Raw genomic sequence first — 24257 nt, 5'->3', positions numbered from 1 at the left:
AATATTAATGGGCAAATATGGTTGTTCTCTGATGCAGTGGTGGAATGAGAATTAGTGGATGATACTGAGCAATAGGTGACTGTGAGAGTGCTTCACCATGACCTGGGGAAGCGCATGATGATGACATTTGTTTATGCAAAATATTCAGCAGTGTAGCCAAAGACATCTGCTGGCTTGTGTATAACATGGTCAACAACAACAAACAAACAACAACAACCCAGTCTAATCCCACGGGTGGGGTCTAGGTAGGGTAAAATGTATGCAGACCTTACCCCTACCCCGAAGGGATAGATAGGCTGTTTCCGGGAGACCCTCAGCTCAGAGACAATAGATCCGTAATGACAATAGAAAGCAGAAAAATAGTATCAACATCTTACTGCCGAGTTTGTTCCTAGGGATGATCTCTCCTAGTGAGTGAAGCTCATTGATGATAGATGTGAAGCAAGTGTACATATTTTGAATGGATTCGTCGTCCTTCATTATGAAAAGCTCATACTCTATGGTTAGCATGTCAATCTTGGACTGCTTTACCTGCGTTGTCCCTTCATGGGATGTTTGGAGAGCTTCCCAGATCTCCTTAGCTGATTGGCATGCTGAAATCATGTTGTTCTCATCAGGACTAATGCCACAAACAAGAATTTTATTTGCATGAAAATTCTTTTCTATGGCCTTTCGGTCAGCATCATTGAATTCCTTTCTTGTTTTGGGAACAATTATCGCTGGGTCACCACTGGTTTTTGTAGGGACGAAAGGTCCATCACAGATGACATCCCAAAGCTCATAATCTTCAGCCATGATAAAGTCGTGCATCCTAGTATTCCATTATCCATAATATTGGCCGTTGAACCTTGGTGGCCTGTAAGTAGACTGTCCTTCTTCGAAGTTTGGAGGAACAGCCATGAGGATCCTTTTTAGTTGTTAACCTAATAGAAAGAACCTGCTCTGATACCAATTGATAGAATTTAAGGGTCCACCAAACTCTACAGAGTACCAGGTTCTCTATTAGTTCCCACAGAACATACGCACACTGTAGTAAGTAAATGGCACAATGGAGTTTTACGTGGAAAACTCCCAGCCCTCGAGATAAAAAACCACGACCTACCCTATTCGGATTTCAACTTCACTACTAAGCAACTTTAGATTATAAACTATTGTAACCTAGGAATTAACCTCTTAATCTCTCACTAACTTGTAACACTCTATTACAAGCCACTTTGTAAAAACTCTATTATAAAGACTTTACAACTCGACTAACTCTAGCCAAGACGCAAACACAAAGGTTAGAGGTTGGAATTTTTTTGCCTTCTCTAATATCTCCTAGTCAGTCCGAATTTGTGAAGGTAATAGTATATTTGAGAACATCTTATTGACTCAAGAAATTGTCAATGACATAAGGTTAAGGGAAAAGCCAGCTAATATGGTGATCAAGCTTGATATAGTTAAGGCCTATGATAGGGTCTCATGGAAGTACTTATTGCATGTACTAAGGAAGATGGGATTTTTTGAGCACTTCATCAACATGGTGTGGAACTTGGTGTCAAATAACTGGTATTCAGTATTGGTGAATGGGCAGTCCTTAAGGTTCTTTAAGTCTATAAGGGGTGTGAAGCAAAGGGATCCTCTATCACCAGCGTTGTTCATTTTGTCAGCTAAGGTACTTTCCAAGTCTTTGAATAAGCTATTTGAAGACAGGTCATTTGTGGGATTTGGAATGCCTAAGTGGTCAGATCCTTTAAACCACTTGGCATATGCTGATGATACTATAATCTTTGCTTCTGATCATCCTCCATCCTTGAGCAAGATTATGGTAGTGTTGGGGAATTATGAGAATATATCAGGCCAGATGATCAACAAAGATAAGAGTTCATACTACATATATTCAAATATTCCTAATGGATTGTGTCAGGCAGTTGGAGCTATTACAGGATTTGCAAAAGGTAAATTCCCCTTCACATATCTAGGGTGTCCTATTTTCTACACTAGAAGGAGGAATGAATATTATGAGGATCTTATCAAGAAAGTAAAGGGTAAATTGCATTCATGGAAAGGAAAGCTATTGTCATTTGGAGGAAAGGCAACACTCATTACTAGTGTGTTGCAAAGTATGCCAGTCCACATGTTATCAGTCATGCATCCACCAAACAATGTCTTGGATCATCTTCATAAGATTTTTGCTGGGTTCTTTTGGAGCACAAAGGAAGAAGGGAGAAGCAGGCATTAGGCCTCATGGCAAAATCTTTGCCTTCCTAAAGAGGAAGGGGGCCTAGGTTTTATGTCCTTACATGATGTGTCGAGGGCATTGTTTGATAAACTATGGTAGAGGTTTAGGACCACAAAATCTTTATGGTCTAATTTCATGTGGAATAAGTATTGCAAGAAGGAGATACCAACGATGGTGTAGTTTAGAAGGGGGTCTAATGTTTGGAGACAAATGCTGAATGCTAGGGAAGAAGTAGAACATGAGATTCTATGGGAATTGAAGAGTGGAAAAACTAATATTTGCCATGAAAATTGGACTGGAAGGGTGAGGTATACTTGGATGCCTAATATTCCATTGTTATGGCCAGACATAATTCAATATTTTGAAGGATATAAACCTATATTGATCACTACAAGAGTAACATGGCAGCTTCCTTTTCATGGTTGGTACAAATGTAACACTGATGGAGCCTCAAAAGGAAATCCTGGTCCTAGATCATTAGACTTTTGTGTGAGGAATGATGAAGGTGATGTGGTGTATGCGAGGGCAGTGGACCTAGGGGTGACAACTAATGTGGTGGCTGAAGCTAAGGCTATTCTTCAAGGATTGAAGTACTATGTGGAGCATGATCTTCACCCTCTTATATTGGAGACTGATTCATTAGTGATGAAGAAAGTGATATAAGGGGAATGGGATCCTCCTTGGGTAATTGCAAATGATGTGAAGAAAATTATAGAGATGGCGGGCAACTTCAATGTGATCTTTCAACATGTATTCAGAGAAGGCAACTCAGTGGCGAATTTTATAGCTAACATTTTTTTTTCTTTTGAAGGTACATCTGAGTTTCACTCATTCTTTGAACTGACTAGTGTAGGGAGGAGGTTGATTAATTTAGACAAGTGTCAAACTCCTAACCTTAGGGTTAGAATAGTAAAGAGAAGAGCCCCAGACTGATGGCTTCACAGGGTTGGAATCTGCACATACTTGCATGTTTCTTTTATGTCTTATTCTGTATGCTATTAAGGTGCTTTAAAGTGGTATTAGCATGGTCACATACCCATTCTGGGGGTGCTTTGATATTGTATAGGACTAATGTGATAAGCAGGTATTGGATGATGCAATTTATTCTACTTCTGATATGTTCAAATGCTAAGGAAAAGGTTGAATCTGTTATGTGGAATTTTTGGAGATTGTTGAATCATTTCTCAGTGGTATTAGCATGTCTTCATGCTCAATCTAAAGATGGTTTAGCAATGTTTAGAATGATTTCTACATTAAAGGTTATAGAAGATAAGGATATGAGCTTACAAGAAAATAAAATCTCCTAGCTCCACAGGCCTGGCGGCGCCAGGCTAAAGCCTGATGATACCCTGTGTTAACTTGGCGTCACCAACTTAAAGCCATCCCTGGCCTGGCTTTTCCCTTGCAAAGCCTGCTTAAAGCCAGCCCCAGCCTGGCTTTTGCCTTTCAAAGCCTGCCTAAAGTCAGCCCCAGCCTGGCTTTTGCCTTGCACAGCCTGGCTTTTGCCTTGCAAAGCCTGCCTAAAGCCAGCCCTAGCCTGGCTTTTGGCTTGCAAGCCTGCCTAAAGCCAGACCTAGCTTGGCTTTTGCCTTGCAAAGCCTGCCTAAAGCTAGCCCCATCCTGGCTTTTGCCTTGCAAAGACTGCCTAAAGCCAGCCCTAACCTAGCTTTTGCCTTGCAAAGCCTGCCTAATATTGATGATCGACCACATGATTTATACTTGGATAGAGTCAGTACACTGCCTATGAAGATCATATTGTAGCAACACTAATGATTGGGAGATTATGCTGGCTTTAATTCTGTGGTGGAGATGTTTGGAATTCATTCTAGCTTATGGACTGGATACCCTGGCGCCTGATGAGAGCTTGATAGGTGTTGTTTGGTATTTGCCACTGGCAATTGGATTCACATACACTGACAGGAGAAGGAAGCATTCATCGGACAATGTTGTAATAGCAAGTTTATTAGACTTTAGCTTTTCTATCTTTTTAGTAGCTAGTACCTTTATGAAACTTCTATTTTGGTTTGGAAATCTTGTAAGCTTTGGACCCATTTTGAGATTTTATTTTTATATTAGCCACTAGGCAGCCTGCCTAGTGATATATTTGCTACAAAAAAAATTAATAATAAATAAGTGGTTCTTTAACTAAATATCAGTTAGAGTCTCCAACTATCACATACTAATTTCAACAAAGACGAGCCATCGAAAAATTATAAATTCTCAAGTCATGGAAGAAATATCAAGTACAATCAAACTCCGAGCATTATCACACACTATTTATGCCGAGGTCGTATGGCCTGGTCTAGAATAATATGTACACTGCCAAGGGTCGATCGACGCAAACCATAGATGCATCTATTATACTGCCGAGGCGTTTGGCCCGTTCCACAGGTAGGGAGAATGTTCTATCAACTACTATTAATGACTACTACAAGAATAATACTCAAGGAGGTGTAATATCCACTAACGGTCAAGTAATCTGCCGAAACTCAAAGTCATGAAGCTTAGTCTTTACAAATCCTTTGTCCAATATCAAATATAATTCAAATAATTAAGCTAACAAGTTGAGTACAAATAATACAAGTAATACATGGTAGAGTCCTAAAACTACCCGGACATAAGCATGATTGTTTAGCTACATGTAGACTCTCATCACATCGTGCGCACGTAGCACCCACAATTATTAGCAAACAATCATTTATAGCACATACGAGGAAAATTTCTCTTACAAGGTTAGGCAAGAGACTTGCCTCATTTTCAAGTTCTCTTCCCTGCCCTTTCACACTAAAGCCTCAAATCGGTGCCACGCAAATCCAAAACTAGATAAAAATTGTATGTATTAATCAACATATGCTCAAAAGTTTATAATTTAACTATTTAGAGTAATTACCCAATCCAAATTGGAAGATTCTTAAAATTCATCCCCGGGCTCACGTGTCCTGATTCCAAAACTTTTTGTAAATAAAAGTTACCCAAAAACTCACGAATGCAAATATATAGTTTCTACTCAATTCCATAATCATTTTCGTGGTACAATCCCATTTTTATCAACACCAAGATTTTTCAATAAAGTCCTAAAATTCCCACAATTTACATATTATAATATACCCATAATCTATGTATTAAACTCACATTGGGTAGAGATGTCACGACAAAAAATTCTAACCTGTCGTGATGGCGCCTAACGTGGTAGTAGGCAAGCCAACATTTCCACGATATTCCCAACATTTAACAAAAAGTGAATCAAAGTAGTTTTAAATGTCAAAAATTCTCATAAATGGGGTAGAAACCTAAAACATAATGCGGAAACTCCCAACATCGGGGTGTCACTGAGTTCATGAGCATCTATACATCACAAATCTAGAAAAGTAATATCTATGAAAGTCTGGATCGAAACACAATAAATGTAAAGATAGGGAAGGAGAGACATGGTCTGCGAAAACACCGGCAGCTACCTTGAAATCTCCAAACGATCAACTAAGCAAAAGAAGTCAACACCCGCCGTGACCTAAAATACCTAGATCTGTATACAAAGTGCAAGGAGTAGCGTGAGTACAACCAACTCAGTAAGTAACAATAATAAATAAAGAACTGAAAGTAGTGATGAGCTCTGCAATTATAGTTCAATTTCTGCAATTTCAACATAGGAAAAATAGGCATGTTCTCAAGTTGACAATTTAAGCCAAATTAGTTATCTCATATCAAATTCAAGTAAAATAGAATATAACATCTTTCAGAAAACTTCCAGACAGTGATATATGGTAGCTAAGTGCAATAATAATGAAATCAAAAGCATTCTCTCGGAGCAACAGTCACTCAATCATTCTCAATATCTCAACACTCAGCACTCAATACTCAACACTCGTACACAAAAGGTACTTGCGCTCACTAGGGGTGTGTATAGACTCCGGAGGGGCTCCTACAACCCAAACACTATAATCCGCACAGACAACTCACGTGCTGCACGAACAACTCGCATGCTATAATATCAATATTTGGATTTGCACGAACAACTCACATGCTGCACGGACAACTTACGTCCTATAGCGTCAATATCTGGATCAGCACGAACAACTCACGTGATACACGAATAAGTCACGTGCTATAGTTTCAATATCTTCACAATCAGGCCCTCGGCCTCACTCAGTCATCAATCTCTCCACTCTCTTAGGCTCTCAATAATCATAGGAATCATCCCAAAACAAAAATGATATAATATTTCAACAAGGAACAATAGAGACTGAGGCATGATATGCAAATAAAACTGTGACTGAGTACGAGACAGTAATTAGCAAATAATTCAACAAGTACACGACCTCTACGGGTCTCCTACAGTACCATCATTTAGTCTAAACATGATTTCTAACATGATTTGCAGTCAAATTTCTATAACACAAGAAGAGCATATAGCTAACAACAGATTATTCAAATTCACAGTTCCACGGAACGGACCAAGTCACAATTCCCACGGTCCACGCTCGCACGCCGGTCACCTAGCATGTGCATCACCTCCAGACCAATAACAAGACACATAATACGGGGTTTCATACCCTCAGGACCAGATTTAGAACTGTTACTTATCTCAATCCAAACCAAATCTCTACTCCAACACAACTTTTCCTCAAAAATCGGCCTTTGAATGTCCCGAATCTAGCCACAAACAGTATAATACAATCAACACATGCTAAAGGAATCAATTCCATAAGAAAATACGAAGTTATAAATCAAAAATCCGAAATTATCTCAAAGCTACCCCCGGGCCAACGTCTCGAAATCCAACAAAAGTCACAAAACCCGAAAACTCATTCAACCACGAGTCCAACCATAAAAGTCTCGTTAAAATCCAACCTCAAATTGTCACCCAAATCCCCCAAATCAACTATCCAAATCCCTAGTCTCAAACCCCCAAATTACACCTCCAAAACATACAAACTAGGCGAGAAAATCAATGGGGAGACAAGATTATTGATCAAAAACAAGTGCAAGAGATTTACCTCAAGAATTTTTTAAAAACCCCTCTCAAAAGTTGCCTAAGATCGAGCTCGAAATGTTAGAAATGGTGAAAATCTCGGAACCCTTGTTTTTATATGTTCTGTCCAGGTTATCCGTAGTTGCGACAACTTAGCCGCTTTTGCAGCATCGCAGAAACGACATTTAAACCTCATCTGAAGCTCCATCCGCTATTGCAGTCTATCCACACGCTCATGCGGACTCGCTTCTGCGAGCAACAACTCCGCTTCTGCGGAACCAACTCCCCTCTTCCAAGGCATCCTTCACTAAATCAGTTCCATATAACATAGCCTCGCCGGGCTCAAACCATCCGATGGGCGAACGACATCTCCAACCATATAAAGCCTCAAATAGATCCATCTCAATGCTAGGTTGATAACTGCCGTTATAAGCAAACTCGGCCAAAGGGAAGAATCAATCCCACTGCCCTCCGAAGTCAATCACACTTGCTCTGAGCATATCCTCCAGGATCTAAATTGCCTGCTCTGAATATCTATCGGTCTATGGATTAAAGGTTGTGCTGTGCTCTACATGGTTACCCAACTCCCTCTGACTGCTCTCCAAAAATGTGAAGTGAACTAATGGCCTCTATCTAAAATGGTAGAAATAGGCATACCATGAAACCGGGCAATCTCCTGAATATTAATTTGGGCCAACCTCTCTGAAGCGTACGTAGTCATCACTAGAATAAAATGTGCCAACTTGGTCAGCCTGTCGATAATGATCCAAACGACATCAATGTTCCTCAACGTCCAGGGCAACCCAACTACGAAATCCATAGTGATATGCTCCTATTTCCACTTCGGTATAACCAACTGCTGAAGTTGGCCACTTGGCCTCTCAAGCTCATACTTAAACTACTGGCAATTTAGGTATCTTGGTACATACTCAACTATTTCATTATTAATCTGCCGCCACTAATAATGCTGCCTTAGGTAAGGATACATCTTCAAAGCACCTGGATGAATAGAATACCGAGAACTATGTGCCTCCTCTAGAATCTTCTCCCTCAATCTATTAGCATTAGCAACACATAGACGACCCTGGAGTCACAGAACACCATCCTCACTGACAGTAACCTCCTTGGAACCACCCTGTAGTACCGTCTCCCTAAGAACTAGTAAGTGCGGATCATCGTAATGACGAGCCATAATACGCTAAAGTAATGAAGATTGAGCCACAATGCATGCAAGAACTCGACTGGGCTCTGAAATATCCAATCTCACAAGTCTGTTAGCCAAGGATTGAATGTCCAAAGCCAATGGCCTTTCCTCCACTGAAATGAATGCCAAACTACCCATACTCTCGGCCTTTCTGATCAAGGCATCCGCAACCACATTCGCCTTGAACAAATTCTATAAGCTACGATGATCGGTTTAAACCTCACAGGACACCTCATAAAGATAATACCTCCAGATCTTGAGAGAATGAACTATCGCGACCAACTCCAAATTATGTACAGGGTAATTCTTCTTGTGAGGCTTCAGCTGATGTGAATCATATATAATAACTTGACTCTCCTGCATCAATACACAATCAAGGCCAACGTGTGAAGTGTTATAATACATAATATACATCCCTTAACCGGAAGGAACCAATAACACCTAGTCAATGCCGTATTGAGCTTCAGAAAGCTCGCCTCACAATCATCGGACCATCGGAACAGAGCACCCTTTTGGGTTTAGTCTAGTCAAAGGTGCCATAATAGATGAGAAGCCCTCCATGAACCGACGATAATAACCTGCTAACCCTAAGAAGCTCCTGATCTCGGTCACTGTGGTAGGACGAGGCCAACTCTAGACTGCCTCAACCTTCTTGAGATCTACCTTAATACCCTTACCTGATAAAACATGCTCCGAAAATACCACAGAATCTAACCAAAACTTGCACTTGGAGAACTTAGCATACAACTTATATTCCCCCAAGGTTTAAAGCACAACTCTCAAATGCTGCTCGTGCTCCTCCATACTACGTGAGTAGATCAATATGTCATCAATGACAATGACAAATGAGTCAATATATGGCCTGAATACCAGGTTCATCAAATCCATAAACGTTGCTGCGGCGTTAATCAACCCAAAGGACATCACTAGAAACTCATAGTGGCCATATCTAGTTTGGAAAGATGTCTTCGGAACATCCGAAGCACGAATCTTCAGCTGATGATACCCAGATCTCAAGTCAATCTTGGAGAACACTATAGCACCCTACAACTGATCAAACAAATCATTAATATGTGGCAACGAGTACTTGTTCTTAATGGTAACTTTGTTCAACTACAGTAATCAATGCACATCTGCATAGTCCCATCTTTATTTTTTACAAATACCACCAGTGCACCCCAAGGTGACACGCTCGGCCTAACGAACTCCTTTGCTAGCAACTCCTCAAAATGTTCGTTCAACTCCTTCAACTCTTTTAGAACCATGCGTTATGGTGGAATAGAGATAGGCTGGGTACCTGGTGCCAAATCAATACATAAATCGATATCACGATCTAGTGGCATGGCTGGTAGATCAGAAGGAAACATATCGGAGAACTCCCACACCATGGGAATTGAGTCAATCGTGGGAGTCTCTGTAGCAGTATCTCGAACATAGGCTAAATAAGCGAAACAACCCTTCTCAACAATATGTCGAGCATTCAAGAAAGAAATAACCCAGTTGGATGTACCGATAAATGAACCCCTCAACTCCAATCTAGGCAACCCTGGCATCACCAAGGTAATAGTCTTGGTAAGCCAATCAAAAATGGTATAGTACGGAGATAATCAGTCCCTGCCTAGATGACCTCAAAGTCGGTCATGTCGAGCAACAGAATATCTTCTCTTGTCTCATAACCACAGAAAATCACAATGCATGATCAGTAAATCTGATCCACAATAACAGAATCACCCATTGGTGTGGACACATATACAAGATCACCTAAGGACTCACAAGAAACACCTAGAAAATGAGCAAATAGAGATGAAACATATGAATATGTAGACCCTAGATCAAATATTACCAAGTATCCCTACCGTAGACAGAAATGATATCTATGATCACAGCATCTGAGGCTACTGCATCTAGTCTGGCTGGAAAGGCATAGAACCTAGTTGGAGCGCCACCTGACTGGCCTCCACCTCTAGGGAGACCCCTACCTGCCTGCCCTCTGCCTTTGGGCGGTTGGAAAACTGGTGCGATAATTATGGGCTGATGACCCTATTGTACTGCCTTGCCCCAAAGCCTGGGGCAGAATCTCCTCACATGACCAAGCTTCCCACACTCAAAACAACCTCTTAGTTTGGAAGATGACTGACCTTGAATCTAACCCTGGGGACCTGAACACCCACTGGAAGAACCATGAATAGCCGGTGGACGATAGGAGCTCTCTGGAATAGCACTGAAATAGGGCCACACTGGAGCACCCCAAAAAGGCAGCGGTGCTGAATATGTAGGCCCACTAGACGGGACCCTCACAAACTGACTTCTGTCCCTAGACGGGGCACCACTAAACCGTCTAGAATATTGAGATAGCTTGTCCCTCGGAGCCTACTCTCAGCCTGCTAACGAATACCCTCGATCCTCCGAGCTATCTCCAACACCTGCTCATAAGGAGTCCCCATCTCAATATCTCGAGCCATAGCTACCTAGATACAATAGTGCAAGCCTGTAATAAACCTCCACACTCGTTCTGCATTGTTAGGGAGTATCATAAGTGCATGGCAAGTCAACTCAGAGAATCTCGCCTCATAATCGATCGTGGACATCTGACCCTTCTAGAGCCGCTCAGATTGATGCCATAACTCTTCCCTCTGAGAGGGTGGGATATATCTCTTCAGAAAGAGACGTGTGAACTGGTCCTAAATCAAGAGAATATAACCTGCTGGTCTACTTAGAAGATCGGACTGCCACTATCTACGAGCCCTACCATCCAGTTGGAAGGTGGTAAAGTCCACCCTGTAGGACTCTAATACTCTCATTTGTGCAATCTCTCCCTACAACAATCAATAAAGTTTTGGGGGTCCTCATGTTGCTCACCGCCAAAGGCAGGAGGATGTAACCTAGTCCATATATCTAATAGCTTCTACAGCTCACCGGTCGCTGTTGGTCTATGCTCTAGTATAGCCGCTGCAACTGGCTGAGCTTTGCCCACGAGTAGCGCACCCAAGGTCTGATATACGACATTAGCATGCCCTGAAGCCTAAGCGATTGGGGTCTGTGCTTTCCCTCCCGCCTGATATGTGGCTGAGCCCGCTGGAAATAAACCAACATGGGTCATAGAGTCCATGAACCGCAGCATATGACCTATGACCTCCTAGAATCTTTGTGGACATGAAATCTGCCCGTATGCACCTTGCCCCGCTCCTCAATAATAGGATCCTCCACTAGATTCACTGGTGGCACAATAGGAGCAACTCTAGGATGCCCCCATTCTCTGGCAGGAGTTGGGGCCCTGTCTCAGCCTCGGCCTCAACCTCTAGGAATAAGGGGAGCAACTCCTCCATCATCGGGTACATCTACTGCATGCGTTCTCACTATCTGTAAGAATATAAGAGAAAGATACCTAGAACAACATCAAATGCACGATAGGAGATGAAGGAAGAGACATTTCCTAACACCCTATAGCGTCTCAAAGATAAGTACGGACATCTATGCACCGATCCACAAGACTCTATTAGGCCCGCTCAAGACTTGTGAGACCTATGTGAGCTCTTATACCAAGTTGTAACTACCCAATTCCCACTATAGGCCGTGAGGGCGCCCAACGTCGTCGCTAGGCTAGCCAATAGTGAACTATCCATGCAATTGTTCATTTTAATATTTTTAAAGTAATTGATTTTATGTAATAAGAAAAATGATTAGTAGGTGATTGTAGTAACATAAGGCACAATATAATGAAAGAGTAATATAGTGAATTTAATACAACCATATAATATCTACTACAATATTCCCAAAACCCAATGTCACAAGTACATGAGAAAACTAATATAATACACAAAACCTCTTATACTACTTGCTGACGTCCAAATACACTATTAAAAAGTAAATGAACACGGACGCATACAATATAATATACCTAACTATGAGTCGGGGTCGAATCCGACAAAGAACAATGTGTAGGCGATTAGTAGTGTAAGAGAATTATCGCTTATTATGCAAAGCCTAACACTTAAAATGATTTTTTTAAAATATTTATGTATAAATGAAAAAATATAAACTAATCTAGAAAGCAAGTAAAATGATCAATGGCTACAACATGGATGCACGGGGAATTACACTCAAGTTACGATCCAATGTATTTTACGATTTTACAAATATGAGCGAGTTTGTATTAATTAACCTTGGGTAATAATTTTCTATTAGATTCTTACAAAGACTAACAAGACTTCCTAATTGAATTATCCCTAAAATAATTAAGAGATTAAGCACACCCGAATATGGCTACAAGTAGTTCAATCCTATCCCTAGGTAGAATCTCTAAAGCGAGGGTTAACGCCTCAAGTTATTGTTAATTAGTCTTTCCCAATCCCAAATTATCTTTCCCAAAATTAATTCGAAGTAAATGGGCGAGTCCTAGGGTTAGCTAATCCCTTTGGAAATATTAAAGAACAAGAATAATTAAAGAAATAATAAATCACTTGATAATAAATAAAAATTGTTCAATACATAATCACAACAAGATATTTAATCCACACTTTAAATATGAATATTCTCATAAACAAAATTCAAGTGGTGGAAAAAAACTACACACTTAGATATTCAATACAAAGCAAGGGAATGAAGAAATGAGCATAAATGGGTAAGAAATTCTCAACCAAAAGCTTCAGTTCTTCAAGACCCAAGTGTGTGTGCAAGAACCCTAGCTCCAAAACTTGTCTTCTCTCATCAAGAGACTCCAAAATAATTCTACGATTGGCCAAAGATGTCTTAAAAATCAGTCAAAGATATTTTACAAATGAGCTAGGTCGTGTATTAAATGGGTTGGGGTCAAAAATGAGAAATTTCACAACTGTACAATTTTTCCGCCCATTTATTCTTCGCGTTCGTGAAGGTTTGTTTCCTTTAGCTTTGCGTTTTCGATCGTACCTTCGCGTTTGCGAAGGTTTGTTTCCTTCGGCTTCGCGTTCGCGTACATGACTTCACGTTCGGAAGGTTTGTTTCTGTAATGACCCGCCCCGGTCATTTGGAGAATTTTCACTTCGCTCGCTAGTTCTCGGGCATGACTATACCCATATGATGTACTATGACTTATGTAAATTGTTGGTTGTGGTTTTTAGGTTAATCGGAATAAATATGGAAGAATGATTCTCAACGTGAAACTTTAAATTTGAAAGGTTTGACCCAGTCTTGACTTCTTAGTATTCGATATCGGATTTGGATTTTTATTAGCTTCGTCGGGTGATTTTGGACTTAGGAGCGTGTTCGGAACGTATTTTGGAGGTCCATGGCAGATTTAGACTTGAATTTGCGAAATTGGAAATTTGGCGTTTTCCAGTCGGCAGTGGATATCTTGATACCAAGGTCGGAATGGAATTCTGGAAATTGGAGTAGGTCCGTTGTGTCATTTGTGACATGTGTACAAAATTTCAGGTCATTCGGATGAGGTTTGATGGTTTTTGGATCAGTTGCGGAATTCAGAAGTTTCGAAATCCTTAGGCTTGAGTCCGAAGGTGATTTGGTGTTTTGATGTTGTTTTGAGTGTTCCAAAGGTTTGTGTGTTGATATATGACTTGTTGGTGCTTTTGGTTGAGGTCTCGAGGGCCTCGGGATGAATTTAGCTGGTTGATGGAAGAGGTTGAATTGAGTTGGTGCAGCTAAAATTCGTTGCTTCTGTTATTTCCGCACCTTCAGATTAAGGACCGTAGGTGCGAGGTCGCAGATGCGTGAGGAAGGCCGAAGATGCGGTTTTGGACCAATTGAAGTTTGATCGCAGGTGTGGGTCTCCTGGGCAGAAACTATAAAAGCCACCCTTCGCGAATTTTGGTCATTCTTTCGCCATTGTTGGTCGATTTTGGAGCCCCAAGCAGTGATTTCAAGGGGGAATCAAGTGTTTTCAGTGAGGTAAGCTACTTGGACCTTGTACCTTATGTTTATGACAATTATTCCCTTGCTTAATCATGATATTAGTGGGAATATTTGAGAAGAAATTGGGAAATTAAAGAGATTAAATTGGGGATTTGAGGGGTCATTTTAGGTCCGATTTTGATGATTTTGGCATGTATTGACTCGAGAGTGAATGGAGTTTCTATTTTTGTAATTTTTGTTGGATTCCGAGACGTGGGATTTGGGGGGGGGCGGGTTTGAGCAATTTCGGGGAATTTTATTTAATTTGATAATTTTCGCGTGGGCCTTGTTCCTTTAGCATGTATTGATGATATAATTCTAATTTTGGATAGATTCGGGGTGATTGAGGCCGAGTCGAGCGGAAAGGGCATCGCGGTGTAGATTTTCGTCCGATTTGACGTAAGTAATGAATGTAAATCTTGTCCTAATGGTATGAAACCCCGAATTTCACTTTGTTTCACTATATTGAGGTGACACATGCGCTAGATGATGAGCGTGGGGCCGTGTACCATTGGGGATTGTGACTTGGTCCATCCCGTAGCAACTCTTAAGTTACGTATTTGACTGAAAACTATTTGATACATTTGTGTTTTGGAAAATATTACTATGTTTGGGCTGAATGCCATATTTGGGCCTCGTGTGAAGTTGTTTGGACCCTTAGGGGCTTTTCCTTATTATTTCCTCACTGTTTCGACTTAAGATCTGTACTCAGTCATCTTATGTTTTTATTGATTTCATAACTCACTATTTATTACTCATTTGATGCATAAAAATGATATTTTGGGGTGAGCAACCTATTTTACTAATAGCCCGAGTGGCTTGTGAGGTTGATAACTGAGAGAGGCCGAGGGTCTGTTGGTGAGGATTATATAAATTTTGGATCGGGTTGCACGCCGCAACGATATATGGATCGGGCTGCACGCTGCAGCGATATGTTGTACTAGGCTGCACACCGCAGCGATATAGTGCTTGGGCTGTAGGAGCCTCTCTAGAGTCTGCACACCCCCAGCGAGTGCAGTCGACTACATATTTATAGATCAGGCTGCATGCCGTTGCGGTTATTATAAAGTACCTATTAAGCGTGAGTGCCGAGTGTGAGTACTAATTGATGAGAGTTGAGTCTCGAGTGACTGAGAGGCTTGCCCGAGGGACTAAATATATATATGAGTGATACTTTACCCTAAGGGGCTTGCTTTTTATGAAATTACTATTTTCCCTCCTCTTTAGACTGAGTCTCTATTGAAAATGTCGAACAAATATTTTAAACAACTTCCATTGAAACTGGAGTCTTTACGAGATGTTCGAAATTTAATTACTGATTTGGATTTGTTATTTCTACTGAGATTTTTATGTTATGAGATGTATAGGAGTGATCGAGAGGTTTGCCCGATTGGCTATTTATGATTCACGTTGCCCAAGGGGCTGTATACGAACTATGTTTTGCCCGAGAAGCTGATTATGATCTTTATCACTTTTGCTGTAAACTGTATTGAACCTCTATTGAAACTGTTGGAAAGCATCTTCAAATAATTTTTACCAAAAACTGGATTTTAAATGAGATGATTTGACTCATATTTTGATTGAAAGCATGTTGTGCTTACTAAGTTTATCATGATGTGGATCTTATTTGTTTCCTACTGCTCAGCCTCTATTGACCTTTATTAATTACTGAGTTGGCGTACTCACATTACTCCCTGCACTTTGTGTGCAGATTCATGTATTTCTGAACCCGGTGGCGGGTGTTGATTACTCAGTGGCAGGTTCATCGGAGTTAACAAGGTAGCTGTCTGGCGATCGCAGCCCTGCTTTTCCCTCCTTATTCTCCCTTAGTGTATTTTTGTGATTTTCCCATCCATATTGGTCTTGATGCTGTTAGACAGTTGTAGTAGATGCTCATGACTAGTGATACCCCGATGTCAAGCTTTCTTCCTCAATGTTGTTTTTGTTTTAAACACTTTATAAACGTTTATTATTAAATAGGTTTGATATTATCCTAAGAGTGAAAACATTGATTGATTTTGGGATTGTGTCGGCTGGCCTAATTCCATGATATGCGCCATTCCGATCGGGCTGGCTTTGGGGTCATGACAAGTTGGTATTAAAGCCTAGGTTACATAGGTCTCACGAGTCATGAGCAGGTTTAGTAAAGTATCGCGGATCAGTACGGAGACGTCTATACTTATCTTCGAGAGGCTGTAGAACCATTAGGAAATGCCACATTCTTGAATTCTTATCGTGTGTCATTGATTCATCTTGAAATGTGACTCTTTGAATTCCTTCCACGCATTCGTATGCACGTATGAGCGATCGATATCAGTTGTGCATCGATGGCTTATGATTCCCTGACCGAGGGGCGAGATGTGATTTTCGTGTGTTGATGTTGAGCTAGTTTGGAGGACTTGAGGTCGGGCTCTGCTTGTAGCTTGAGCACTGAGGTGTTGATTGTGTGAGCACGTGCTTTTAGATTTATATGTTCGATAGTGTCCCTATTAGTGGAAGTGATGGCTGGTAGCTACATGATGAGTATGATGTTACTGCAAGATATGTTCATATGATTTGAATGTGACGAGAAGGGTCTGCTTGAGGGTAAAAAGAACTATCTGGTGCCTGATTTCCATCATGATTTGATGCATAGCCCGGAGTTGTGGGTGTTTTGAAGGATCTTTTCGTGTTGTCTAGTTGGGGGAGTGAAGTAGATTTCACGTTGTGATATGAGTTCAGACTTAGGAAGAATTAAGTGACGGTGGAAGGGTATAAAGAGATGTTAGTTTGAGGAAAAGCAGGTGGGTTATCTCCTGCGAAGTGTTCTGAAGTTTGTGTTATCCTTATGTTATTTGTTGGAAGACCTCTTTTACCAGTGAAATATATGTGTTGTAGTTTGATTTTGAATCACGTATAGGAGTTGTCTTAACTGTTACGAGGGTGAATCCGAGATTTGTAGATGATTTGATGTACTAGATGGTTTGTGGTGCATGAGCTTATGAAGGATTTAGTTAAACCTCACTATGGTATTATGGTAGTAATAGAGTATGAGCATTGTGAGTTTTTGTGTGTTTTTACCTATGGCTTTGAGCTAAGTGGGGGAGCCTGCTATTGATAAGTTGATTGCACGGCTAAGTGTCATTTCAGTTTCAGTTTAAGGTATGCTGGCGAATCAGTTGTGGCTTGCAGCTGTTGAGATCGAGGATGACTTGAGTAAAGGAAATTTTGGATAAGGGTTGTGTTATGCTTTATGGGTGTATGAGAATCACGGAATGACTTGAGTGTTATTGGTGAAGGACGTAATGTGCATGGAGCAGGAATTTATTTGGTTGCATTAAGGTGGGCTTACTTCCTAGGGTGTTGGAGTGCTAATTGGGGGATTAGTTTAATTGAAACCTGAGTAGAGCGGATGACACCGTAGAAGGGTTTTAAAGGATTCAAGATTTACATGTGATAATTGGAGATCTTCAGGATGTGTATTTGGCTAGAAACTAAGGTTTACATTAGAGGGTGTCAAGACTTGTGGCATTTCTATATCATTATAGATTCTACATATCAGTATCAGTAAGGTGGAGGCACTGGCTTTAGATTCGTAGGAACTCTCTTCAGGGTAAGTATTTTGGATGTGGTGCTTGTAGGAATATTTACGAGAGTATTCAGCGGCTTATTAGCCCTAGGGTGGTGCGGTTTCATGCTTGAGTCTCGTGTGGTGAGTCTAGGTTGAGGAATGTGGTATCCTGGCAAGGAGAAGTACCAATCGAATGTAATTCAGAAGGAACTCGAATAAATAGAACAACTTGGTAGTAGGACTAGATTGGTATGGTAAGGGTTATGATTAGTTCTTTGGGTGCTTATAAGGTAATGAGTTTCTAAAGGTCTTTCATGGCAATGCTCTTGGGTTTTATGGTGACCTGCATAACTTGGTTGAGTTAAAAGGATTCAGTCCTGACAGTTTGGTTTGGTGCAAATGGGATTCGGAGAGTTCTTGATGGTTTTCTACCACGGTTAGAGATATATATTTTCTACGGGCGTGAGGAGCATGTGATGTATAGTGATTTTCTTCTAGATGGGATCAAATGGAAAGTTCTTGGCTAGTTGAGTACGTTGTTGCTTGTGGCTCGGAATGGATTATGAAGCCCTCATATTTGACATATGATGGCATGGTATATACGGTATGTTGTGTAGGGTTGAGATTGCATGTGTAAGGTCACAGTTCAGTTCTAAAAGGAAGGTCATAAATTCTCATGCAGCACAAACAATTTCAGATGGTTAGGCAAATGATATTACTAATTGGTATGGCTTGATGAGGGTATACATTTCAGAAAGGGCAATGCGATTGAGTTAATGATACATCATTGGTATTGCGACACTCTCTTGTTTGATCGACTGCTGATATTCGAGTTTGCTTGGTGGCACATATGAATTATAGAAGTATCCCTTGTGGAATGATTAGGTATTATAGGTGTGTTATATATTCAGACGGTGGAGTTGGGATCGGATATGGTGATTCGTGTGCTATATGGATTTGGAGACTGGGAGTTCTCATAAACATGTTATGTTGTGGTTGTGGATCGCGTGTATCATCCTTGTGTGGTGACTATTGGAGGTTTGGAGACCCGAGTGGATCCTTTGTTGCTTAGTATGGTAGATTCTGATATGATATTAGGTATGGATGGTTGTCTCCCTATCGTACTATTCTGGATTGCTACGCTAAGGCGGCGATATTGGCTATGCCGGGGATGCCACAGATTGAGTGGCGAGGTTCGATGGATTATGTTCCACTAGAGTGTTTTCATTTTTTGTAAAGACCCAGCGGGTGGTTGTGGAGGATTGTCTTTCTTATTTGGCCTTCGTGAGGGATATTAGTGCATAAACTTCTGCCATTGATTCAGTTACGGTGGTGAGGGATTTTCCAGATGTTTTTCCTACAGACTTCCTAGGCATGCCGCCGGATAGGGTTATTGATTTCGGTATTGAATTGGCACCGGGCCCTCAACCCATTTCTATTTCACCGTATCGTATGTCATCGGAGAAGTTAAAAGGAGTTGAAGAAGCAGCTTTAGGAATTCCTTGATAAGAGGTTCATGAGTAGGCCAGTATGGATGTGCCCTCAGCCTTTATGTAGGCTTAAGTTGTCTTCCAATCTTCGGCTTAGGGTATTAGATGTCATATTAGCCTTTCATGGACTCTATGTAGCATCCATGATATAATCTTCTAACAATTCAAGCCTTTGGCTGTGACATGGACTTAATTCTTTCTTTTAACTTATACTGGAGTCTCCTATAGCTGTATGAATGTCAACATATATGCTGAATGGATATCACTTCGAAATCGTAAGTGCGTTCACAACGTAACTAACTCTGGGTCATTGATTGAATAATTCCTTTCGTGCCTTCTCAGCTTTCTTTAAATGTAAACAATTACTTTTTCTGGTCGTTCTGCCACTTGTTGCATGAATACTTGGCTTATCTTAGTGCCCACACATATTAGAATTCCATGCAACCCATATGATCTTGAATATCACCTTTTTATTTTTTTTCGTCAGTCATGATAGATGTCACTTTCTTATGGAGTGCATACAATGTTGTTGTGAGACTGTTGTTACAAGACCATTTCTTCTTTATGTCAGTATGCTTAAGTTGAAGCCTACTTCCTTATTTCCTCAACTAGTCATTCTTTGTAGTACTTAAGGAGATCTTCTGGCTATTGTAATGTTGCGAGCTTGTTATATTGCATACCTGAAGGAGTTTTCGATGTTCTTACTCGCCTACAAATAACCTTAGTTATATACATCTGTGCCCTTGTGCTCGTAGGGTTACTTTTGAACTCAAATTTTGGTTGTTTCCTTAGTGGTTTTCTCTCTTATTTTCGTAACACTTACACGGTACCTTTAATTACCCCAACTCCTATCTGAATATTTCTCAAGGGTTACAACATCATATCTGTGAGATTGAATTCACTATGTTAGGATTAACTACATTTATCTTGCACAATCTGTTGATTTGTCTGTATCCTCTTGTGTAGCAATAACTAGGCTCTTCTTGAATCAACTACAATCTACTCGTTCGTCCATTCTCATATCTTTATTTCGTGTAATCTCTCTAGGGTTATTTCCTTTGTCTTAACTTACCTCTCGTACTGGCTCTTGATGTATCGAGTGTTCATTCACACTTATTTATCAATAATATCTTGGCCGGGAACTCTTACTGCCTTTCCCCGGTGTCGTGCTTGCATAATCTTTTGGAGTCGTGGCATATCTGTAGGATATGAATAAAGGCAACCTCATACCTTTCTCCTTTTTACCACATTCTTCCTTTACCATTCAATAGTTACCTCTTCATATTTGGCATGTTTTCACATCATCAACGGCTCTTACTCGCCTTACGGTAACCCTTTTGTACCAGTGACAACTGAATTCCTTACGCACAAGGGTGACACCTAGTGTAACAGGCACACTTAGTCCTTTAAGCTTAACCTTGCTCATAGTGCTTGCTTTAGGGAAGAGTCTTCCTAAATGAACTTTAAAGGTTATTCTTTTGTTGTCCATTCTATTATTGAGGAAACACCATCTCCGAAATTCTCACGATGCCGACTATTATCAAATTTTTTGATCCCTAATTCATGTTCAATTTATTTTGTTTACTAGCCCATACTAGTTTTTATTACTATAGGGGTCTACCTTTTCCTTCTGGTAATCACATTGGAATCACCAACTCATTTCTCGAAATGGGGATATGACTTTATGGCTTATACTCTTTTATTGCCTCAAAGCCTGTCACCTCTTATCTTTTACTTCACTTGACTATAGACTCTACCATCGTGTTATATTTTGATTTACTGTTATCACTCATATACCACATCTTACTCATAATGCTTCATTTACTGTCTTCTTATTCTCATGCTAATATTTTTTTCCATCACCTTATTTTGGAAACTTCAACAAAATGTTCTTTCACTTTTAGCTGCCCTTGCTTCATCTCACTGGCTCTTCTGGATGCCTAACATTTCTTTTTTTTACTAGGGAATGGAGTCATACTAAGGTAAATATTTATCCCTTCAAGGATCCCACTGCTTATCTTCGGAAATTTCTGAATATTCTAGTATTCATATCAGATTGTACTATTTTAGAGTTTACCATCTAGTGTCTCAGAAGGAGATCTATTACCACATTTGCACTATCCTTCGAAAATGTTAGCTAATGATAACAATCCATCCATAATTTTGGGTTACTCTAACCACAGCTTGATCATAATATCCCATCCTTCTCTTAAACTATATCTGTCAACTCCCATAGGACATAATTGAGATAGGTGTGATCAATTGTATATATCTCCCTTATTGTTGAAAGTAACTCAGAATGCTTATATTTCTCTGCTTGAATTGTAAATATTTTTAATCTTCATTAACTAGGTACCTCGTACCCTTCTTCACCTTGCTTCTTTTATTTGCTGAAACTTGTGTCTACCTTCCGATTCTCTTATTCTTTTTTACAATACGAGTGGATAGATATTCTTGCCTTAGGGTTCCTTATCAAGAAGCTTACACATCTTAGTACACACATGATCTGCTAAAGATCTCACATTTACTCATCGTAAGCATGATGTAAAATTGAGTTCCTCTGACTCAACTCTTCCACAACCACATTTAATCACTTACCAATTGCCTTTCTAGATGTAGTTATCATTTTATTACGAATAAAATTAAATTTAGGGGTTTGAAATCTTATAAAAGAGCTATACCACACGATCAAGAGTAATAAGAAAGAGTGACAGTCTTAAATGCCATGTAGCCTCCTGCTTATAAGTGTGGTGCACAACACACCCATAAACAAAACTCTACTAGACACAACTTGTAGACTCCCTAGGATAGAACTGCTCTAATACCACTTTTGTCATGACCCAAACCGATGGGCCGTGACGGGTGCTCGATGCCTTACCCAACCGAGTACCAACGTAACATATTTTTGTTATCATATCGTCGTGGATAAATGGGCTAGAAGGGCCGTCATAAGATAACTAGAATAAAATATAAGGGAATACTAGACATAGCACGACCCAACATGATATACACACTTATGCATGTGACATACATGCCTATTAGACCGACATGATCATTTGTACACTCAAAACATAGGCCGACAAGGCCATACAAGTATCCACATACATGATATCTATCTACAAGCCTCTAAGAGTATACAAATATCATAAAGGTCGGGAATACATGTCCAAATCACAGTGACCAAATAGGCAACTTCGGAGCAAGTGGAGTGAACCACTACCTTTCACTGAGTTGATAGTCTACTAGGAGGACTCTTAACCTGTCTATCGGGACCTGTGATCATGAAACGTAACGTCCCCAAGAAAAAGGGACGTCAGTACAAATAAAGTACTGAGTATGTAAGGCATGAAAAGCAGTAAATATAAGACATTAAATAAACATGGAGTAAATGACTCAAACTGTAAGTCTGAATATCTCTGCGAATTATGAAACATTTATAATGTCATGCGTATGCATATAAATGTCATATCATGCATAGATATATTCTTACATAACATCATCAAGCCTCTGAGGGCATCCCATCATATCATCTCGGCCTTTGTGGGTGAAATCATTAATGTATACCTGCTGATCAGGTGGTGGTGCATATATAACGCTATAACTAGTCCCCATATCCCATATACATATACTTTACGCGTATATAACGCAATCTGGTTATGGGTCAATATACATGTATAAATGGACGCAATGCATAAGAAGTGAGTCAATAAGATCTTTTGGGATGTCATAAGATCAATATGCCTTCGGTAAATATCATGAAATAAATTTTATCAACTTACGTATTTTCTGAGACCCATGAACAAACGATATAATCATAGGACACATGGGCAATCAAGAACATAGGCACCCCTAGTAATTCTAAGAATGGAGTCATTTGTGAAAGTTCCGCATTTGGTCGTTTCATTTATATCATATGGATCATGCCAAAAGGAAAGAAGAGATAGCTTTAACATACCTCAAGTTGTCAATGCAACACAACAACAAGCTTATGACAACTAGCACGCCAACCCTATAACAAGGAAATACATGTACAACTTAGATGGCGCTAGTATATATCACGTATCTCAAATAATAACTCGATTCTAAAATAAAACGGGCAGCATTTTCCCTGATTTTACTGCTCCCTCAAGCCTAATATAGGAGAGATACAAACAAAATACAATCAGCAACTCAAAACCAACCTAATTACAATTTGTGAACTTCAATACAACAAAAAAATCCAAATATACCATTACACACCCAATCAACAAGTTTCAGTTAGCCTGAAACTATAACGACGGGCGACCAACCTACTACCCTACCACATGTGGCATTTATCTACGCCTTTTTATCCTTCCAAACTACATAAATCTTCAGCACAATAGGACAACATGAGTGGACTACAAAACAATCCACTAAAAGTGGAAAAAATCGAACTCACAACTTCCGATCGTCGTCCCGTGAGTTCTAACTATTAAGAAACCAATTTATCAACCTTCCTTGATATTTAAACACTTAAATACAGAAGTTAGACGTTTTCTTAAGGAGGATATGAATTAGGCACATAACTTGGAATCAAGCTTGTGACCACGAACGGTTGGGGGGGGTGGTAAGTAGATGATCAAGCCAAATGTCATTTGCTTCATTTTGCATTTCTTGGCTTTCATGTGAGGAATGTCATTTTGCCTTCTTGTACCTTCAATTTATAGTACGTATGGACCTTGCCTCTTCTCTTTTCAATACCTCATTTACTCATGTAGTTCAATTCCCATATCACCACACAATTCCAATGTTGAGAAATGCTTAGAATGTGACATCAAGCCTCTAAGTTGCAATTCTTTCTGGATTTTGACATCCTCTCGGTCCCCTGAATTAGAGTCAAATTCAACCATCTTTTCAACTACACCAGTTGACTCTAATTTCATATTTTTCTTGGCATTACCAACAAGCATGGAGTC

General features: G+C 40.0%; 1 protein-coding gene across 1 annotated transcript; it reads right to left on the bottom strand.

The window, feature by feature from the left end:
* Positions 1–318: 318 nt before the first annotated feature.
* Positions 319–795, bottom strand: LOC104234128 (uncharacterized). Its single transcript, XM_009787627.2, has one exon. It carries the CDS (start codon positions 793–795, stop codon positions 319–321), a length of 477 nt encoding a protein of 158 aa, XP_009785929.2.
* Between the last annotated feature and the right edge of the window lie 23462 nt (positions 796–24257).

Source organism: Nicotiana sylvestris, chromosome 7, assembly GCF_000393655.2.
Source record: "Nicotiana sylvestris chromosome 7, ASM39365v2, whole genome shotgun sequence".
NCBI classification, from domain to species: Eukaryota; Viridiplantae; Streptophyta; class Magnoliopsida; order Solanales; family Solanaceae; genus Nicotiana; species Nicotiana sylvestris.
Note: the sequence above shows the minus strand (reverse complement) of the source record. Positions and strands in the feature narration are given on the sequence as shown.

Bases quoted from the DNA above. Each gene is read 5' to 3' on its own strand.
- LOC104234128 (XM_009787627.2), bottom strand. From the start codon at position 795: ATGGCTGAAGATTATGAGCTTTGGGATGTCATCTGTGATGGACCTTTC.